At 39.6% G+C, this 19377-nt stretch overlaps 1 protein-coding gene across 1 annotated transcript in view; it reads right to left on the reverse strand.

Moving 5' to 3' along the window:
* Positions 1-2948: 2948 nt before the first annotated feature.
* Positions 2949-19377, reverse strand: part of LOC132115624 (contactin-associated protein-like 2) — a 46213-nt gene continuing 29784 nt past the window's right edge. The window contains exon 7 of the mRNA XM_059524040.1: positions 2949-3193. Coding sequence (XP_059380023.1) covers positions 2949-3193 — 245 coding nt within the window. The remainder of the gene's footprint in view (positions 3194-19377) is intronic.

The following is a 19377-nucleotide window of genomic DNA, read 5'->3' on the forward strand; positions in this document are numbered from 1 at the left end:
ATTTTTAACATAATTTCATCGTACTATCATTTTACTCTATCCCAGTTTAAAACCTGTCAGAAATTATATGCATTTTCAAATATTGTATTTTTACTTTATTTTTGCAACTCAAAGGTTTCTCTTTTTTGAGGAGTAAACGACAATTAAGTTCTTTGCAGTCATTGTCATTACTTTTACATTAACTTGTATTTATTCATTCACTTAATTCTGGCCATGGCTTCGTAATTTCAACATTGGTTTTAAATCTGTCAGAGGTTATCTGACCCTGGTATATTACTTCGGGTCTTGCTAGCATGCTGTCTTCAAAGTTACTTTGAAACCCCCGTTTATGTTACTTGTTTACAACTTTATCATCTCATAAGCAAACAATCATTTTCTTTTCTCTTCTTTTTTTTATGATGCTGCGTGGCTACATTTTGCAATCCAGCAATAAAATTACTTTTTTGCCCAAACAATAGTAAATATAGGAATTACAAATTTTCCACTCAGAACATGTCTCTGGTATTTTTACTGCTTAAGCTAGAGTCATGGTGTGGGCCAGCATGAGATAAAAACAACTGCGTCATTGCAGTCAAAGCAATCTTATCTTTTGAAGCAAAACATAAGCTTCTAAGTTTTTCCAAAGTGCTACTGCCAATTTGTGTGCCTACAGTATTTTCACCAACCCAGAATTCTGTTCAATATGCCTTGTCAGGACTTTCAACAATTATATAGGAACTAGAACAGATCTTATGATATCATTCTTTGTGATTTAAACCTTCTATGCACAAAGAATCAGATAAAATCATCACTCAATTACTTCTGGGATAATTCTTAACAATCTGCACATACATTTAGACATTTTTATCTCGGTTTCTTTCTTTGTTTAAAGCCAATCAAGCTTTTGTTTTAACTTTCCAATCAGAATCAAAGCTCAGACTGACCATTCTTTCAATGAATTCAGAGAATATTTTTAAAGTCAGAGCTTCAGAGCCAAACTGTTTACAGCATTTGCTCTTCTGTTTCATTATTTCTATCAGGGCTGAGCAAGTTACCTAATTTGTCAGTCATATTTCATCATATCAATTGAGGCGGCGATCTTACCAACAGCACTTGACCTCTGCGTGATGAAACTGCAAAGTATATTCCAGAATTTCCATGTACTGGTCCAATCCAATCAGGGTCATGAAAACTAAATTTTAGCTCTTTCGGGGTTGTTCCTGATGCATCCAAGATCAATCAATACTTTCCCTTTGCATATATCCCTATATTTTTATAGGTGCACATATGAATTATCTCTATTTATTTATTTATTTTTAAACACTATTTTGGATACTCTGTTCCCTAACCACTGACCTGACCTATTTCTAAGCTCAGGGCGCCCCCGTCTGTAAAGGTGGGTGGTCGAGAGTTGGAAGAGCGAGTTACGACTAGAACCCCCGTCTAGCATCTTACATTCTTCTCGGGATTTCCCATACCCCTACTTTGGCTTACCCGGCCGTAAATGCACTTGCCTTGGCTATCTATGGTTAACCCAGCACAGCCCTTTACGGTCTCTCGTGCTTTTCGGCTCTCTGTGCTTGACCCAGCACTGCCTATTTACGGCCCTACGTGTCCCTTGGCTCTCGGTGCTAAACCCAGCACTGCCCTTTACGGGTTCACATGCCTGTTAAGAATGTGTTTTTGTCCTCCCCTGGACTGTGCACACCTATGAAAAATTCATGTCTCTCTCTAAGACCCATAGGTGTGCACTTTTACCCCCTGTAACTGTACACATCTCTAAATATCTTATCCAAAGACCTACCGATGTGCACTTGTACCCCTTTTACTCACAAGGTTACTTCATTTACAGGTGTACCTTGACACCAATTTACCTACTCCACCCCGGAGCTGGTGTCTACCCCTTCACGTCTGAGTGAGTCTATCGTTCCTCCTTCTCTTGACCCCCTCCTCTTACAGACAGTCCCTAACCAATAATATTAAATATAAAATCTTTCCTACCTTGGTTTGATGATTTATCAGGGATGTCACTAAAGAACGATTGCCCGCATCCTCCACCATTAACTGTTGGGGTATTACAGTTAAAACCCAAGGACCAGATATGTCGCAATGAAGACCAGGAGTCAGATGAGTTCAATTAATAATAATAATTTTACTTGAAGAAAATAGTTCGCAGTTTCATCAGCAGAAGTCAGCTTCAGTACTCTTGACGGAGTTCGTAAGCCGCCCCCCATACAATTCAAAATCAACAACAGTTATACCCTGACAGAGGATACTAATTGCGTCAATGCATAAGTCAAAAAAATTCTGATTGGTTCCAAAACCTAGATAAACTCTCCAAAGACGTATATCTGATACGCTGGACATTGGCAGTTGATCGTTTGTGCTGGGACTGTCTGAGCTTCTCCCTGTACAGACAGATACTAACACACATACACAGAGAACTTATCAGAACTTCAAGGCTGCCTAGTCCTAGCTAGAATTTTATCAGTATGGTTTGTTACTCACACACTATGAAGTCATCATCTTAGAGAATAGAAGTACAGCATAAAGCAGGATTCTTTAATATCTCATAAGCGCACATAAGGTTACACATTTCACTCTTGCCATAACTTGATTAATAGTCAAACAAGAAATCATGTAATAATATATTTAATATGAAGGATATGGCAACTCGGCATCCACTCCATTACAGAAGTCATTTTGTCCACTAACTGGCCATCGACCTTTTTAGAATTTTGGTCCTGTATCTATTTTTCACGTTTAAATCAGACTGAAAGCAAAACAGTTAAGATGCACATTTAGGTGGGTTTCTATAAAGTGGTTTACAGCGGCTAGATCTCATTGGTCAGGTCAATGCAATGCAATGCAACGATGCAATCAATAAACTAGCATTGAAAATTAAATGTCTTTTATACCACTCGGAAATGTCAGTGCACTTTGGGTACTTCAAGACCTCTTGAAGTTGTTTAGACGTGCTGACCAGCGTCTAGGTTCCACGGGTCGGTTGCAGCAGACATGTGTGGGATCGTGAGGGGTGAAGCTCCGCAGTTGGATTCCACCAGTTTACCCTGGTGAGAGACAGGAACAGAATCACGGGACCTGAGAGCAGCTTTCAGAGGAGCAATGCTGTTGAACTGCACTCTGGACAGGCAACCCACAAACCCGGAGGTGTTGTATTTTTCAATAATCACTGGATCAATGTAGCCGGTTTCTGCAAGAAGAAGAGATACAGATATGTATCTAAAGTTAGACTAAGAGTGAGAGAATAATCAGCATCTAGATGTTTGAAATGTCAGACAGCCTGAAATACAAGATAACTGCAGAAAACTGATCCAGGCCTTGTTCCGGAAATTTGTTCCATTTCACTGAAATAAAAGGATAAGATCAATGCATGTTCATGTATAATGTACATCCATCAGATATATGGAAGCATATGGGTAGCAATATTCAATTTGGGATGTAATATGCAAAATGACAATGCAATGTGTAAAATGACAATGCATTTCTGTATTTACATTTACATTTTCCAATACATTTGTGGAACGTTTGGTGCAAAATGAAAATGAAAATTAAATTACATAATTTTCATTTGCCATTTCATACACCAGTTTTAATACTGTAAAATGAATAATTGTAACGCTTTATAAGTTGCAAAATTAAAATGAATATGTATTACAGAAATGATTAGATATGTATAACATGTTCAAGTAAAAACTGTGGCAAAATTATCATTTAAATGCTATTTTTCTTAAATGCATTAACACTCACAGTCAAGACACTTATGATTGCATTTTCATCCAATGTCCCGCAATGAATGTAGCAAAATTCAATGTGCACATTGAAAATGCATTCCGAGCCGATCCACTCCGCCCCTCCCGCCATGTCAATCACTGCGTGAACAAGGCGGGGCTTGCAGAAGGTCAAGAGACTCAAATCTCAATTAGAGGATTCAAGTGAGAGAACATGGACAAGACAGTTGGCCCGTGTACGTTTTGATCATTTCGGTTTATGGCTTCAATATTTCATTCGTACTTGTGGGCGGAGCTGAAACGCTGCTTTCATCTGATTGGTCGTATCGCTCCACCTTCAACTCGGTCTTTTAATTCTTTCAGGCAGAATAAGAGTCAGTGCGAGTGAAGCACTGTAATGACTGAAACCACCGCTCACTGTTAATTAGCATAAAATTTGAATCAGATGTAGCTAAGGGGTAATATATCTCTACGGTAAAAAACACACACATGAAAAACACACAGTGAGAACAATAGATAAAAAACAATGCAAGCTGTCTTCATAGGGATGATGATTTTTTTATTCATCATGCCTATCAAAATCTGATCTTGAATTTCAGTTTCAGTGATCTTTTTGTCAATGTGAAACGACTAGGGTAATAAGAAACAACAGAGCTGTAGAGATGTTACATATCTGATGTGAATGATCTCATTAAATTCTATTGTTGCCTTTGCTTTAAATTACTAGAATATGAAATTACAGTCATTTGAGTGCATCATGTCACTTGTATGAAAAATGACACCAAAGCATAGCAAATCAAATGATTATCATTCTTGTCACATTCACATCCAAAATCTACTTTAAAACGCAAATATTATCAATGATTTAAAAGAACGTAACTAATGCAGTACACCTGACTGGAAAACGCATGAAAGCTTCAGTTCATGTTTGTTGTATGAAATATAACACGTTCTGCTGTGTATTGGTTCCTCAGAGGCGTGAAACGTGGCTGGAATATTAATGAGAATTGACTGATTGTTGCTGCTGCAAATTCAGTTGGAAAGCTCTGGAGATTTCCCTCTCGCTCTTCATGATGCTCTGATTATTAGAGACACGCTGCAGTATTTGCACTTTCATTACCCCTTGTTTTGTGCAAACTGGACTTTCATTACATGGTTTTTACCCCCTTGATGAAATATTTTATACTGCAAGCAGCCACAGTTCTGCTTTCATCCAACATTAAGAGGGAGGAGGAATTAATACAGTTTCTTTGTTCCTCAACGCTGCAAACTTTAGCTCGAGTCATAGTTATGGGAACAAACAAACATTGATTTTCACAATTCCCACTAAAAGTTTATCATTGCCTGCTTCTCTAAACACACACATCCTGTTGTTTCTCTCCCTGTGATTGACTGATAAATAAAAGTAGACAATTACAGCTGGCGGTCTGTGTCCTGTTGATCTTGGAGGGCATATGGGGCTTTTAGTGTGGTGCAGAGCAATAAGATTCAGGTTAATTAGATTCAAGGTTAAGATCTGGCTGATATGAAGAAAGGGTGGATGGTGTGACCTGAAAGTGGTGGCGGCGTCTCCCCCACCCAGCATTTCTACACCTCATTATTTCAGTGTGCTTGTGCACAGTGTATGATAAAATAAGACTGGTAAACAAAGGGATCCAGAGCTGCAATTTTAGTTATATATTTGTGGTCAAAATACATTGTAAATATATGCTAAATATATGTTTTAGAAATATAAAGAAACAGTGAAGCTCAGTGAAAAGAATAATAATAATAATAATAATAATAATAAATTTTGACATAGAAAATTTATTTAGTTTCAACCTTACTTTTTCTTCAAATGCAAATTCATATATATATATATATGTGTATGTATATTTTATTCTAGTAATATAAAACAATTGAAATATACATATTTTCAATTGTTATATTTATATTATTTTATATTTATTTTATAGAAATATATAAACAATATATCTATCAATACACACACACACATATACACATACATCCAGTACTGTTGCAAGGGCTGTTCCAAGGGTGCGAAAGCACAGGGCCTTGCGCCTCGCTCCTGGCCTGCAATTTTATGTCGTTTATATCTAATATTTATTACTGTTTTTCCATCTATTTTGTCCTTTGAAAGACTAAAATAGTCACAGCTGACAGACAGTATAAGACTCTGTATAATAATGAGTAAAGCTGTTTGTTGTTAGGATGACAAAGTTTTAAAAGTTAAACTTTTAGGCTGGTCTGCCTCAATTGTCCAACAGTGCTCATTAAATGTCAAAATGATCAAGATGGCCAATCAAATCAAAGAAGGTGGGTCTTACTGTCACTGTCACAATGCAACAAAAGTTTGTGAAAAGATGTATATAGTACGGTATTATAAAACTGCTTTATGACTACTCAACTTTTGATGAAATTTTGCCATTTTGAATTGAAAATATGTGATCATGATTCATCTACATCATAAATAAACATGACAAGAGACATTTGCGTTTTCGACTAGACATACGAATAAAAGTATATATTTAGAAAAAAATAATAATAAAAAAAGTATAAAAAAAATATTTTCAAATAGTGTAAATTGATTACAACTTCATATGAAGAGTTCAGATGCAAAAGCCTTTAATGCCATTTGAAATTTTCTTCTAAAATGAGCATTTTTTTCTCAGGCTCCTATGTGTAGATTCAGTAATTTCACTTTAATGGCAATGAATAGTTTATTTTCTTTCCCATTAAAGTAAAATAACCGAACATAAACATAGGAGCCTGAGAAAATAACCATTTTAGAAGAAAATTTTAGATTAGAGGCTTACTTAGAGGCTTTTACATCTTAACTCTTCATAAATAACTACAAACCTTGAACTTATTTTAACTTTAACATTATTATTTACTTATTTAGTTGCTTTATTATTAATATTATTATTATGCAGTAGATCTTACAATTCTTATGAGCGTGTGCGATGACCATGATTAGTGCGCAAACATGTCAGTGAGCACGGCATCACAATCGATCACAATCGTGTTAAAGTTGCGTTTGTTAGTATAGCAACCCCCCTCACGCACAAAAAAATGCTGAGGGCCTCGTTTGTCAACTTCAAAGAGGGCTTCACACCCCCTTGCGTCGGCCCTGCATACATGTATATATATATATATATATATATATATATATATATATCACAGTATATAACACAGTATTAGTATGGTGTTCCTAATAATCCTTTAGATGAGTGTATATATAGATATAGATAGATGGATAGATAGATAGATAGATAGATAGATAGATAGATAGATAGATAGATAGATAGATAGATAGATAGATAGATAGATAGATAGATAGATGGATAGATAGATAGATATAGCTATATCAAAAACTGGCATGCATTTATAGCATAAAACTTGTTAAATCAGAAAAACATGAATTTTCTTGACAGCACCAACTTGTAGTGCAATGCACCCACACTTGTAGCCACCTGCTGTAAACGTTTATTCCTGTTGTATAACGCAGTTCGGTGTAGAAAACAGAGACAAGATACGCACTTGATAAGTCTGTAAAACTCTCCAGAAGCAACTGATACTGCCTTCTATAAGCCATGTTCCTTACTGCAGTCAAAACAATACAGTATATCACATTAAAAACATTTCACGCTGAGAAGAGATATGTAGAATTATGCAGTGCAAGTAAAACTGCTATTTGAATACCCATACAATTATTTTAACAGGTCTTTTGTCTATGAGCCGCTGAGAAACGCTATGAATTATTTAGAGACATTAAAGTAAACACTGCTATCCTGGTAGGGGCTATTACTGCGGGGGAGAGACAGGGAAAGAGGGGGCAAATGAGGGATTGAAGACTTTTAATGGATGGGTTGGGAGATGGAGAGAAGGGGTGGGATGAAAAGGTTGCCATGGTAACAAATGGAAGCCAGTGTAGCAGGAGTGTGAGAGAAAAGGAGGTGGGAGATGCTGGACCAAAAGAAAATTGATAATGTGAATTATAATGACACTGTCAACACATATCACGATGGCCTAACATTTAATTTCTCCTCATTTTATGTCATCTTTTTATACTGCTTAGAGGCCAATCTTCAGTGATGCACCATGTGCTAACAGACTGAAACAGAACAACACCTGTCCAACATCACGTGACAACAGGATCAGAGAGCAACCTCAGAAATACCCGCAGCAAGGCAGGTTGCTCAGGAAACACACAGCTATATTCACTAAATGAATTATGCAAATCAAGTTATACTGCAAACATGCCCACAACAATTTGCACAAAGAAATTCCCTCTTTGTGTAGCAGACTATTGCAATCTGACGACTTTACTGGGACTGTACAGCATCATTCGACTTTAGGCAAGATACCTGATAAAATTCAAACGGTCACTGATTAGCCAATAATGATGCGCAATAATGTTATCTGCATTAGGTGTATAAAGTGCAATCCATAATTGAAATAGTAAAGGTGCCCTAGTGTTCAAGTGTGAATTCTCCAGAACTCCAGAATCTAATAAATGCAGCATATATATATATTTATTTATGCTGCATTTATTAGATAAAAAATACAGGAAAACAGGACATATTTTAAAAGGAAAATTATTCCTGTAATGGAAATGTTGAATGTATTTATATATATAGTCTGAAAGAGAGATAAAAATGTATATGTATATGTATACACACACACACACACACACACATAAGATGCAGGTTTTTGTACTGAAATATATTGCACAAAAAAGACAAATAAATTTTGTGAATTCAGACCTCAGTGTTTCTACATATTCTTCCATCAGCCACCCTTGGAAAGTGCAAACACCACCTTATACTACCTGCACCACACACGTATTCCAGCAATGCAGACAATCTGCTTAACAAATCAATAACCAAAACAATGCTACAATACATTCTGATTCTAATTCAATATTAGGAACAGGAATACAAATGTCTACTGTGGGTGATCAGTGGAAGATCCAGACACACTAAACACATGTATGGCATCCTTCACCCTGGAAACCCCTCAATGCCGCAGAAAGCAAACATTACCTGCCTGACAAGCGTTTGTTATCAGCGGTTTCTCACTTTCCTCTTCCAAAATGCCAGCCTTGTTTTCTGTCAATGTATGCTCCTCTCCATGCTGCGGATGCCTGTGTGGGTGTGTGTGTACGTCTGCAGCAGGGGCTGGGTGATCATAGACTGCAGACCCTCTCCTGTTCTGTACTCATTGATATCCTGCTGCAGCAACACCTGGAAACTGGATTCCTCTGTCGTTTGGATCTGGAGCCCCCTCCACGCTGGATGATGACTGCACCCAGAGCCGTGCAATGAGCACAGAATAGCCAATGACATCATCCATCTGTTCAACGAGGCTTTGATGGAGACCAGGCGGACTGCATCGGGATGACTTTCAGAGAAGCTAAGCAAGTCTGTTCAGTGTAATAGAATATAATTTTGTTTTCTTGACATCATGCGTTCATGTCCGTTCTATTCTGCTTTATATACGGAGTCTTTACAGATACAAAAGATGCATTACTCTTATCTGTATGACCAAAAATGACGAAGTATTTTACAAGCGTGCTGTTCAGCTTCCACACTCCGCACAAACATGCACACTTTTTTCTAGACTAACATTAGAATTAGCTGCCATGTAAAGTTACTACATAAAGGTCGATGAATGTTAGGTGAGCACATGGATGTACTTCCCAATGTACTATATTACCATAGACCAGTCGTCAAAGATTTGTTCATCCTGGACAGTGATTTCGCCACTTCATGTGGAATTGTATTTAATTTTTTCCTGCGACAAATACAATTTTGGTAATATGCATATAAACAGCCTTTTAATTAGCAGAAAAATCATGACTAATAGTAAGACATGCAAACATAAAAGAAAACCAAACTTGACGCAAGAACATATATTAATCAAACATTTGGAGTTGGGATAACCTCCAAACCAAACCAATTAGAATTTTTTTTTCAAAAATGTTTATATTCCGAGGTAGATTGCTGGCAACAGCCATTTTAGGATAATTCAGATTTGGTCTTAGTGACTTAGAAGTCCTCTTAACTACTCCTCCTGGGCCCTGATCAAAGAGATAGGAGTTGCACTTGCATGCCCGAGAAGCGTTTCAAAGATGGCCGCCGAGTGACATGACTTGCCTTAAAGGGACTTTGATTGAGATGCTGTGGCATGAGCTTAAACAGTCCATTCATGCTCAAAACCCCTCCAATGTGTCTGAATTAAAACAATTCTGCAAAGAAGGTTGGTCCAAAATTACTCCACAGTGATGTGAAAGACTCAGTGCCAGATATCGCAAATGTTTGATTGCAGTTGTTGCTGCCAAGGGTGGCACAACCGGTTATTAGATTTGGGGGCAATTACTTTTTCAGGTAGTGCCAGGCAGGTTTGGACACCTTTTTACCCTTAATAAATAAAATAATAATTAAAAAACTGCATTTTGTATTTACTGGTTATGTTTGTGTTCTAATAAAATGTTTTGGATGATCTCAGTCTTTTAAGTATGACAAATATGCAAAAAAAAAAAAAAAAAAAAAATTAGATTTTATTTCAAAACGGGGAAAGTGTTTATTTATTTAATAAAATGTATTTTTTTTAAATAATAAAATGATTGTCTGTTTGTAATCTACATTATTTAAATAATATTTTCAAGATATTATATTAATATTTAATTAGTGCTGTCAAATGATTAATCGCGATTAATCCCATCTAAATTAAGATTTGTTTACATAATATATGTGTGTACTGTGTATATTATGTATATATAAATATACACACATGCATGTAAATATTTCAGATAAATATGTTGTTTATATATTTTCAAAATATATACTGTATGTGTGCGTGTATATATATATATATATATATATATATATATATATATACTTAATAAATTTACACGGTACACACACAAACAGTGACGTGAGAAGATTTTTCCAGTTTTTTCTATTTTTATTTTTTTTTGGAGTGGCCAAGTCAATGTCTAGATTGAGACTATAGAATACCCAATAAGTGTCATTTGTATAGTTTTGAATGGGAAAAAAATGCAATGCTCAATGTGGCCGCTCAATCGCAGGAAGCCCCGCCTTCTGAATGAAAGAGCTAATCGGTAAAGTCAGCGTGTCACTGCAGCTGCCATTAGAAGTCCCAGTTGCTATAGAAACAGTCAGCGCTCTGAGATGTGCGCTAAGGACTGCGCATGTGGACTGGCTGATCTAGCCTGAAAAATAAGCTTTTTATAACACTATTTGAGCAAAATTAATAACATTTATGACACAGTTGTTGTCAGATTTCTTTGGTGATTTCAAATATGAAATTTAATCATAAACTTAGTGAACAGTTTTGGAGAATCTGGGCCCATATTCACAAAACATTTTATCTTACTAAGAGTTCTCCTAAATAGCAGTAAAAGTTTTTAGCTAAGAGTTTTTTCTTAAAACCTATTCACAAAGCTGCTGAGACAAACTTTTACTAAGGCATAGACAGAAGTCTTAAGCTAAGAGGAAGGGTGGGGATGACCTTTCTATGGATGACGTCAGCATACTTACTAACTATACACACAGTGATTGGCTGATAGTCTCTGTCAGAGATTTATTCATAGAAATATTGTAGAGCGCAATATTATGTTGCCATATTTAAATAAAGGTTTTAAAATAAAAATGTTAATTACCACATTCAAATAAATAAAATAAAATAAAATAAAAAACAGAAGGGGGAAAAAAAACTTTTCATGGCACTGTACATTATGTAAACAAAAACTTTTTATTTTGGATGCGATTAATCGTTTGACAGCACTATATTTAATGTATTATGTAAATGCAAGCATAACATACATTTGATTAAAATACATTTTATTATACTTTCACTAAAACTGGGCTGGTAAATTTCCATTGTTAGAGTCTCTAATTGTATTTTTTAAATTAAAGGACAAGTTTAAACTTTATTGTCTGTGGTAATTGTAATAAACAGTTTGCGACAGATTTGATCCAAAGACAAAAAGTAGAAAAATACACTAAATATTGCTTGTGTCTGCAAACTACACACTTAGGGGGCTTCTCATAATTGGTACTTAATGACGGTGTCAAAACAGATTCAATGGAATCATTTTTTCATTACAGTGATATTGGATTTATAATCTGGTTCACACTTTAAAAGGAGAAATGTGAAGCTTTTGTTTTTTGTTAATGCAGCACATGAATTCTTATGTTAAAAATGTAATTCAAGCTGCTTTGTATGCTATATTTGTAGTCTGAATCTTTATCTTGAGGTGGGAGATCTTGAATTCAAAGCCAGAGTTACATCCAGTTAAACCCCAACCGAAGCACATATGTGCAGGATGATGAATCATCTCACTAAGGGAATCATGGGTGATGAGGCCGTTCAGACTGATGCAAGGATGGCATAAATCTCTTCACACACACCTGGACTGATGAATAGGAGATCGGTTGGAGTAATTTAATTAGGAATGAAATCTCTTTACTGAGCCTGTTTAATGCTATGAAGGCTTTAGGGCAGAACACTGCAGAGGTGATTCTGCTTTTGGTGGTTTTAATCAACTGAAGAAACAGCAAGAGTTAAGAAGAAAACAATTAGAAAATTGAAAATAAAAGGAAAGCTCTTATTGAATGGAATTCGTTCTCGAAACAAAAACAAAACAAGTCAGACTTGTTTAATAAAGGTCATTTGTGACTATACCGATAATTATTATAGAAGCTTGTTTCTGCCACAGGATAAAAAAATAAAATAAAAAGGGACTTGCAACCTTTTCATGCTATTTGACAATCTAGAAAATCTTTCATGCAACTCTCAGGTTAAATTTCACAATTTTTCCCTCCAAATATAAAAAGCAGAATTGTGAGATATGAACACACAATTGAGAAAAGTATAAACTGTGAGAAACTTGCAATTGTGAGAAAAAAGATAAAAAGTCACAATTACTATTTTTTTTTATTTCATGGTGGAAAAAAAAAGTTTCAAGATGAAAATTAATAAAAAAAGAGGTATAAACTATAAATACATTAAAATAAAAATGTGTGTTTACATAATATGTGTGTGTACTGTGTAAATTTGTATGTACTGTACATACAAATATACACACATACAGGTATGTATTTAAGAAATATAATGTAATATATATTATATTTAAATTTATAAATAATTAAAATATTTCTTAAATATATACATGTAATTATTTATACATATAAATATACACAGTACATATGTGTCCAGCAGGTGTCCGGAGGGGGCAACTTCAGCAAGGCCCAGCACGAGGACGATCGGCTGAAGCACTGTTGGGCTCAAGTACGGGTCATTGAGGGGAAAGAGGTCCAGCCAGGTCCCCACCCGGTCCCACACTTCATCGTCAGGAAAGGCTACTCTACTGTGTCACATCACGGAGGGGGGAGGAAAAAACCTTGTTAGTGATACCACGGACGAAGACAGAGACGGTGGTGGAATTGGCCCACTCACATCCCATGGCCAGCCACCTCGGGACCCAGAACACCATCCAACGGATCCGTGATCGCTTCCACTGGCTCGGCCTGGACGCCGAGGTGAAGCGGTTCTGCCAGGCGTGCCCGACCTGTCAACGAACGTCGCCACGGACACCTCCCCCCAGTCCACTAATTCCGCTGCCCATCATTGAGGTGCCCTTCGAGCGGATCGGGATGGATCTAGTGGGGCCACTGCCAAAGTCCGCCAGGGGACACGAGCACATCCTGGTGATCGTCGATTATGCCACCCGGTACCCTGAGGCTATTCCCCTGTGTTAGTCCACCACCAAGGCCATTGCCCAAGAGCTGTTCCTCCTCTGCAGCCGAGTCGGCATCCCAGCTGAGATTCTGACCAACCAGGGAACCCCCTTCATGTCCCGGCTGATGGCGGACCTCTGCCAGCGCCTCAAGGTAAAACAACTCCGGACCATGGTCTACCACCCCCAGGACGAATGGCTTGGTTGAACGTTTTAATCAGACCCTCAAACAAATGCTCAGACATGTGGCAGCTGAAGACAGACGTGATTGGGACCAAATGCTGCCCTACGTCCTCTTTGGCATCTGAGAGGTCCAGCAAGCTTCCACGGGTTTCACCCCCTTTGAGCTCCTGTTCGGGCAACAGCCCCGTAGCCTCTTGGATGTCGCAAGAGAGGTGTGGGAGCAGAAGCCAGCTGGCCACCGGTCGTCGATCGAGCATATCCGTCTGATGCGGAAGAGGATCGACAGAGTGATGCCCTTAGTCCGGGAACATCTCAGTCAAGTGCAGAAGGCCCAAAAACGCAACTACAACCGGGCGGCCCAGCCACGGGAGTTCCACCCAGGAGATCACATCCTGGTCCTGGACCCAATGCGGCCTGCAAATTCTTGGCTACCTGGCAGGGGCCGTACACCGTGACCGAGAAGGTGGGCCCGGTCACCTACAGGGTGCGTCAGCCCGAGCGAAGACGGGAAAGCCAACTGTACCACATTAACTTGTTGAAGAAGTGGATTGGGTCCAGGGCCCAACTCTCCACCCTCGCCACCTCCTCTCCCGAGGTTGTTGACATGGAGCCCCAACTGTTGGCAGCCCAGAAGACGGAGCTGCAGCACCTGGTTGGTCAGATCTCTGATGTGTTCTCCCCCCTCCCTGAGCGGACCTACGTCATGCAACACGACATCCGAACACCACCAGGGCTCATCATAAGGCAGCGGCCCTATCGTGTCCCGGAGGCTCTGTGACATGCCATCGAGGAGGAAGTCAAGGAGATGCTGATGTTAGGGGTAATTGAACCGTCCCGGAGCCCCTGGTCCAGCTCCATCGTCTTGGTTCCGAAGCCAGATGGCACCATCCGGTTCTGCAATGATTACCGCCGCCTAAACAAGATCTCGGAGTTCGACGGCTATCCAATACCCAGGGTGGACGAACTCCTTGACCGGCTCGGGAGGGCCCGGTATATTTCCACCCTTGACCTAACCAAGGGTTATGGGCAAATTGGACTCTCTGAGGAGGCCAAGCCCAAGACCGCCTTCTCCACCCCAAGCGTCACTGGCAATACCTGACCCTCCCGTTCGGCTTGCATTGGGCTCCGGCGACCTTCCAGCGCATGATGGAAATCCTTCTGCGGCCCCATCAAGCCTACGCAGCCTTCTACCTGTCCACTCCGAGCAGTGGGAGGACCATCTCGAACATCTCCAGATGGTGCTGGGAGATCTTTGAAGGCTGGACTTACTGCCAACACCTGGAAGTGTCACCTCGCCCGTACCGAGGCCAAATATCTGGGGTTTCAGGTGGGACGTGGCCTGATTAAACCTCAGGAGAAGAAGGTGACAGCTATCCTCTCCGCGCCATGTCCTACCTCCAAGACGCAGGTACGGGCTTTTCTGGGGTTGGCAGGGTATTACCACTGTTTTATCCCTAACTTCTCCTCCTTGGCAGCCCCCCTGAAAGACTTGACCAGAAAGGGGCAGCCGGAGAAGCCACCCTGGGTCCCCGCAGAGGAGGATGCATTTTGACGGATCAAGGCTGCGCTCATGTCGGAGCCTGTCCTACGGGCCCCAGACTTTAACTGCCCCTTTCTGTTACAGACGGACGCCTCGGACACTGGATTGGGAGCCGTCCTATCCCAGGTACAGGACGGCGAGGAACATCCAGTGATCTACATCAGCCAAAAGCTGACCCCCGTGGAACGACGCTATGCTACCGTGGAGAGGGAGGCGTTGGCCGTCAAGTGGGCAGTCCTGTCCTGGAGCTGAGGTATTATCTTTTGGGAAGAAAGTTTACCCTGATTACTGACCATGCCCCCCTACAGTGGATGGCCCGGGCGAAAGATACCAACGCCCGGGTAACTCGTTGGTTCCTAGCGCTCCAGGACATCCACTTCAGCGTACAACATTGGGCCGGGACAGCCAACGCCAACGCCGATGGGCTCTCCAGGATTTGGCCAGCTTTCATAAGTCTGTCAGGGCACACTCCCCACCCACCCCCGATCTCCCCATTGTACAAGAGGACCAGGACAACGCTTGGGAGGGGAGTGTGACGCGTGTCCCAAAGCCTCATCAGCGTCGCCCTGGAAACACACGAGGAACACCTGGGAACCTCGTCACAGGCTGACTGGTCATGGCCGCCGACAATCAAGCGGCGGGTAAAAAAGCCGCCGCCACCGACACACGAGTGAGTGATCACTTCAGAAGATTGGATGCTAATGCTATTCTTCATTGTTCCCCTACAGAGAGCCCATGACTGATCAGCACCTCACGCACGGATATATATATATATATATATATATATATATATATATATATATATATATATATATATATATATATATATATATATATATATATATATATATTATAATTAATTTTATATTAGATTAGGTTTCCCAGAAGTCTGATGTATATTAATAGAATCTGAGAAAACAGATTCAGTTAAGTTAAATTTGCAAATTATTAGAATCACAAAGTAAATCTGCAATATAAATTTACCCTCTTCAGGAAAAACTAGTCTCATCTGAAGAGGCCTAAAGAAATTCAGTTTATATGTTGTTGGGAACTGCAATAATAAAAATCATCTTCACAAACAATGCTCTAAAACAATAAATCAACTGCTAGAGATCAAATCTTTTGAAGTATTTGCATCCCTTTGAGGTGCCTGCAGATTTGCACAGAAAGCACTGAAAAACTGCCAGGAGAAAAACAACATAAACATGGCAGAATCTGATTTTGTTGCATTAAGGAAACAGCGAGGGCATGGAAGCACATAACCTTCAATAATGCTTGACAAAAGGATTTCAAAGATATATGGTTTCTTTGAGAAAGATAACCAGGCATCTACCTCCCACCTGCTATGCTCACTTTGAAAACAACCTGCACAAACCTGCTGAATCACTGCAAACTCATTTAATACGAGGCGACCTCTTCAAAAACCACTGGGATTATCAGGGATTTTAACTCATCTATGTACAACAGCTAGTTATAGTAAATAAGTAATTTTTCCCCGATGGGATGGGCTGAATGAGATTCAAAACATGCAAAATTGCCAAATTGAATGTATCACATTTGAGTCATTTTCTCCCTGTAGTTTCCCCTTTCTCCTTCAACCCTTTTCCCTTCATTATCCTGCAGTGGGAGCCTGCCAAAATTGTGGAACATACTTCAAAGGCGTCCTACATTCGCTATAAAAATGTATTCTTTTTTTTTCTCTGAATATTCTTTGTTGAATCTTACTGTGGTGAGACATATCTGTAAAGGAATTAAATTTTTTGATGCATCAAGACTCACATGTCTCAAACAATTATTGAGACTATCAACTTAATTGAAGAGTTTTTTTTTTCAGTTTGTGAATTTCATACATATAAGCCAAAATTGTAATTTTGTCATCACAAATATTGGACCTTCATAAATTATAAACATAAACCATGAGAAACATAATATAACATTTTAATAGGCATTTCATGACCCTTTTAAATAAAAAAATAAAAATTCATTTTTAAAAACTTGGAAATAGGCATTTCCCCCCTGATAAATTAAGATAAACAATTATTAAGCTTAGAAAATTATATATACAGTATATATAGTGCAGATCAAAATTAGAATCCTCCAAAACGGCTGGTCGTTCACATAAGACAAATGCATGAGAAGACAGGATGATGTGGAGACTCTGAATAGGGAATCGGTTCAACACTTCAGCGGGAATTGCTCACTAGTTCAGTGCTGGGGTAAGGATTTGTCTCAGCACGTAATAAAAAGGCTAAGCTCACCAATGTTGAGGAGCAAGTTGTGTGGACAGAGGATAATTTGGGGGACGTTTTGTGCAGCAGAAGTTGGGCCTCTAACATAGCTACGTGGCAGAGTGATTGCAAATGTTTATCAGTACCTATTGTGGCAACACGCAGTTCCTTCCTTGCATTTATCACCCAATCAGTCAGCAATTTTCATACAGGACAATGCCTCAATGTCACAGAACACTGAAATAATGAAATGACCGGGCCAGAGTACTGATCTAAACCAGACTGAAAATCTCTGGAAAATCCTTGGCAACAAAATTATGGCTAAGAAACTGACTACAGTCACCGAACTATGGAAGAGATTGAAAGAAGATTGTACCAACATCACACTAGCACAGTATGAGAAACTAGTGATGTCCTGCGGGCTAAGATGTGCTGAAGTCAATCAAAGCAGGGCCTTCCATACACTTCCTACTAATTTCTGACAGCAGTAACCCTACAAAATTTTGGTTGCAATCTTCTTTCGTGCTACCGTGCTTAATGTTCTCTAATTTTGATCACTGTGTTCTCAACACAATAAAAGGTTTTTGCTGAAAGGCACATATGTATATATGTGACGAGTGCGGCGGGGCCGAGAGCCATGGGAACGGAGCGAGGCTGGTGGAGTGATTGGAAATGAGTGACACCTGCTCGACACACCGGTCTCGAGTCCCACGGAGGAGATCGGAAGGATACAAAAGAGGAGCGACGACAATGAAGGATGAGAGAGAACCAGGCCTGGGCTTTATTTTGTGTTTGGTTTTTGTTTGTGCGCGGCAGTCGTCGGTGAGGGGGGGGGACTCCTGCCGGCTGCCCGAAAGCGGAGGAGCCGTCGCCGTCCACCGGGCGGTGGAGGAGTGTCGTGCCATCCACCGAGGGCTGTGCAGTGCCACCGCCAGGCACCGCAGAGGAGTTCACCCAGCTGGTGGAGGGCCGAGCGGCAGTGCGTCTGGGAACCGGAACAATTTTTTTTTTCTTCCTCTATCGTCTCTGTCGCTCCTCATCCTTCCATCTCGTGAGGGGCTGTCGCGCTGTTTTGTGTTTTGTTATTAAAGTTTCATTTGAATGTCCGCCGGTTCCCGCCGCCTCCCTTCCCATGAATATGGAGTTTGTATATTGTTACTATATATATATATATATTAAATAAATGACATTCAATATGAACATATACATAAAATAAATAATTTAAAAAGGCAATTTTTAACATAACAAATTAAAATAAGTAAAATGATTTCAGCTTCAATCTTGATTCTTTGTTGCTATAGCTTGTTTTAAACCTTGTTTTGTTTTATTTAAAATTATTTTAGTCCATCTTGCTGAGGCCCCCTACTTGAGAAGCAATAGTCCAGAGGATCTGAGTGTCATAAGGCAGCACTGGTGCAGCACCACCCACAGAGAACAAAGAGCAGCCGCATCAGCCCTTCTGCCCACTCAGAAACCTCTGATGAAAAGCCTCTCCACTCATCCAGGACAAAGCCGGCTTTGAGAGGACACCGGGACGGAGGCTGAATTCTGATAGCGGGGTGGGGTTGGTGAACTGCACTGCCTTATCGGTACAGAATTAAGATCCTAACAGCAATGCGGCTCAGATGGAGGAGGAGCCTGTGATGGAATGCTGAATACTAATGTCTGATGCGGCCTCCAGGGGCAATAAAGCACATGGTCATTTAATTAGCTTTATCTCATCGCCAATTACTGTAAATTCACATAATGATGTGATGATGATGTGATGGTTGTCAGTAACAGTGTGTTATGCTCTGGGATATCTGGGGATACAAAGTGATGCTTGATTCTCTGACAGACAAATTAAATGAAATTATGTGTAGACACTAGACCAAAGATAAAAGAAGAAAAACTGCACTCTCAAGATATCCTTTCATAAATTTATTCTTA

The sequence above is a fragment of the Carassius carassius genome, chromosome 35 (genome assembly GCF_963082965.1).
Source record: "Carassius carassius chromosome 35, fCarCar2.1, whole genome shotgun sequence".
Lineage (NCBI taxonomy): Eukaryota > Metazoa > Chordata > Actinopteri > Cypriniformes > Cyprinidae > Carassius > Carassius carassius.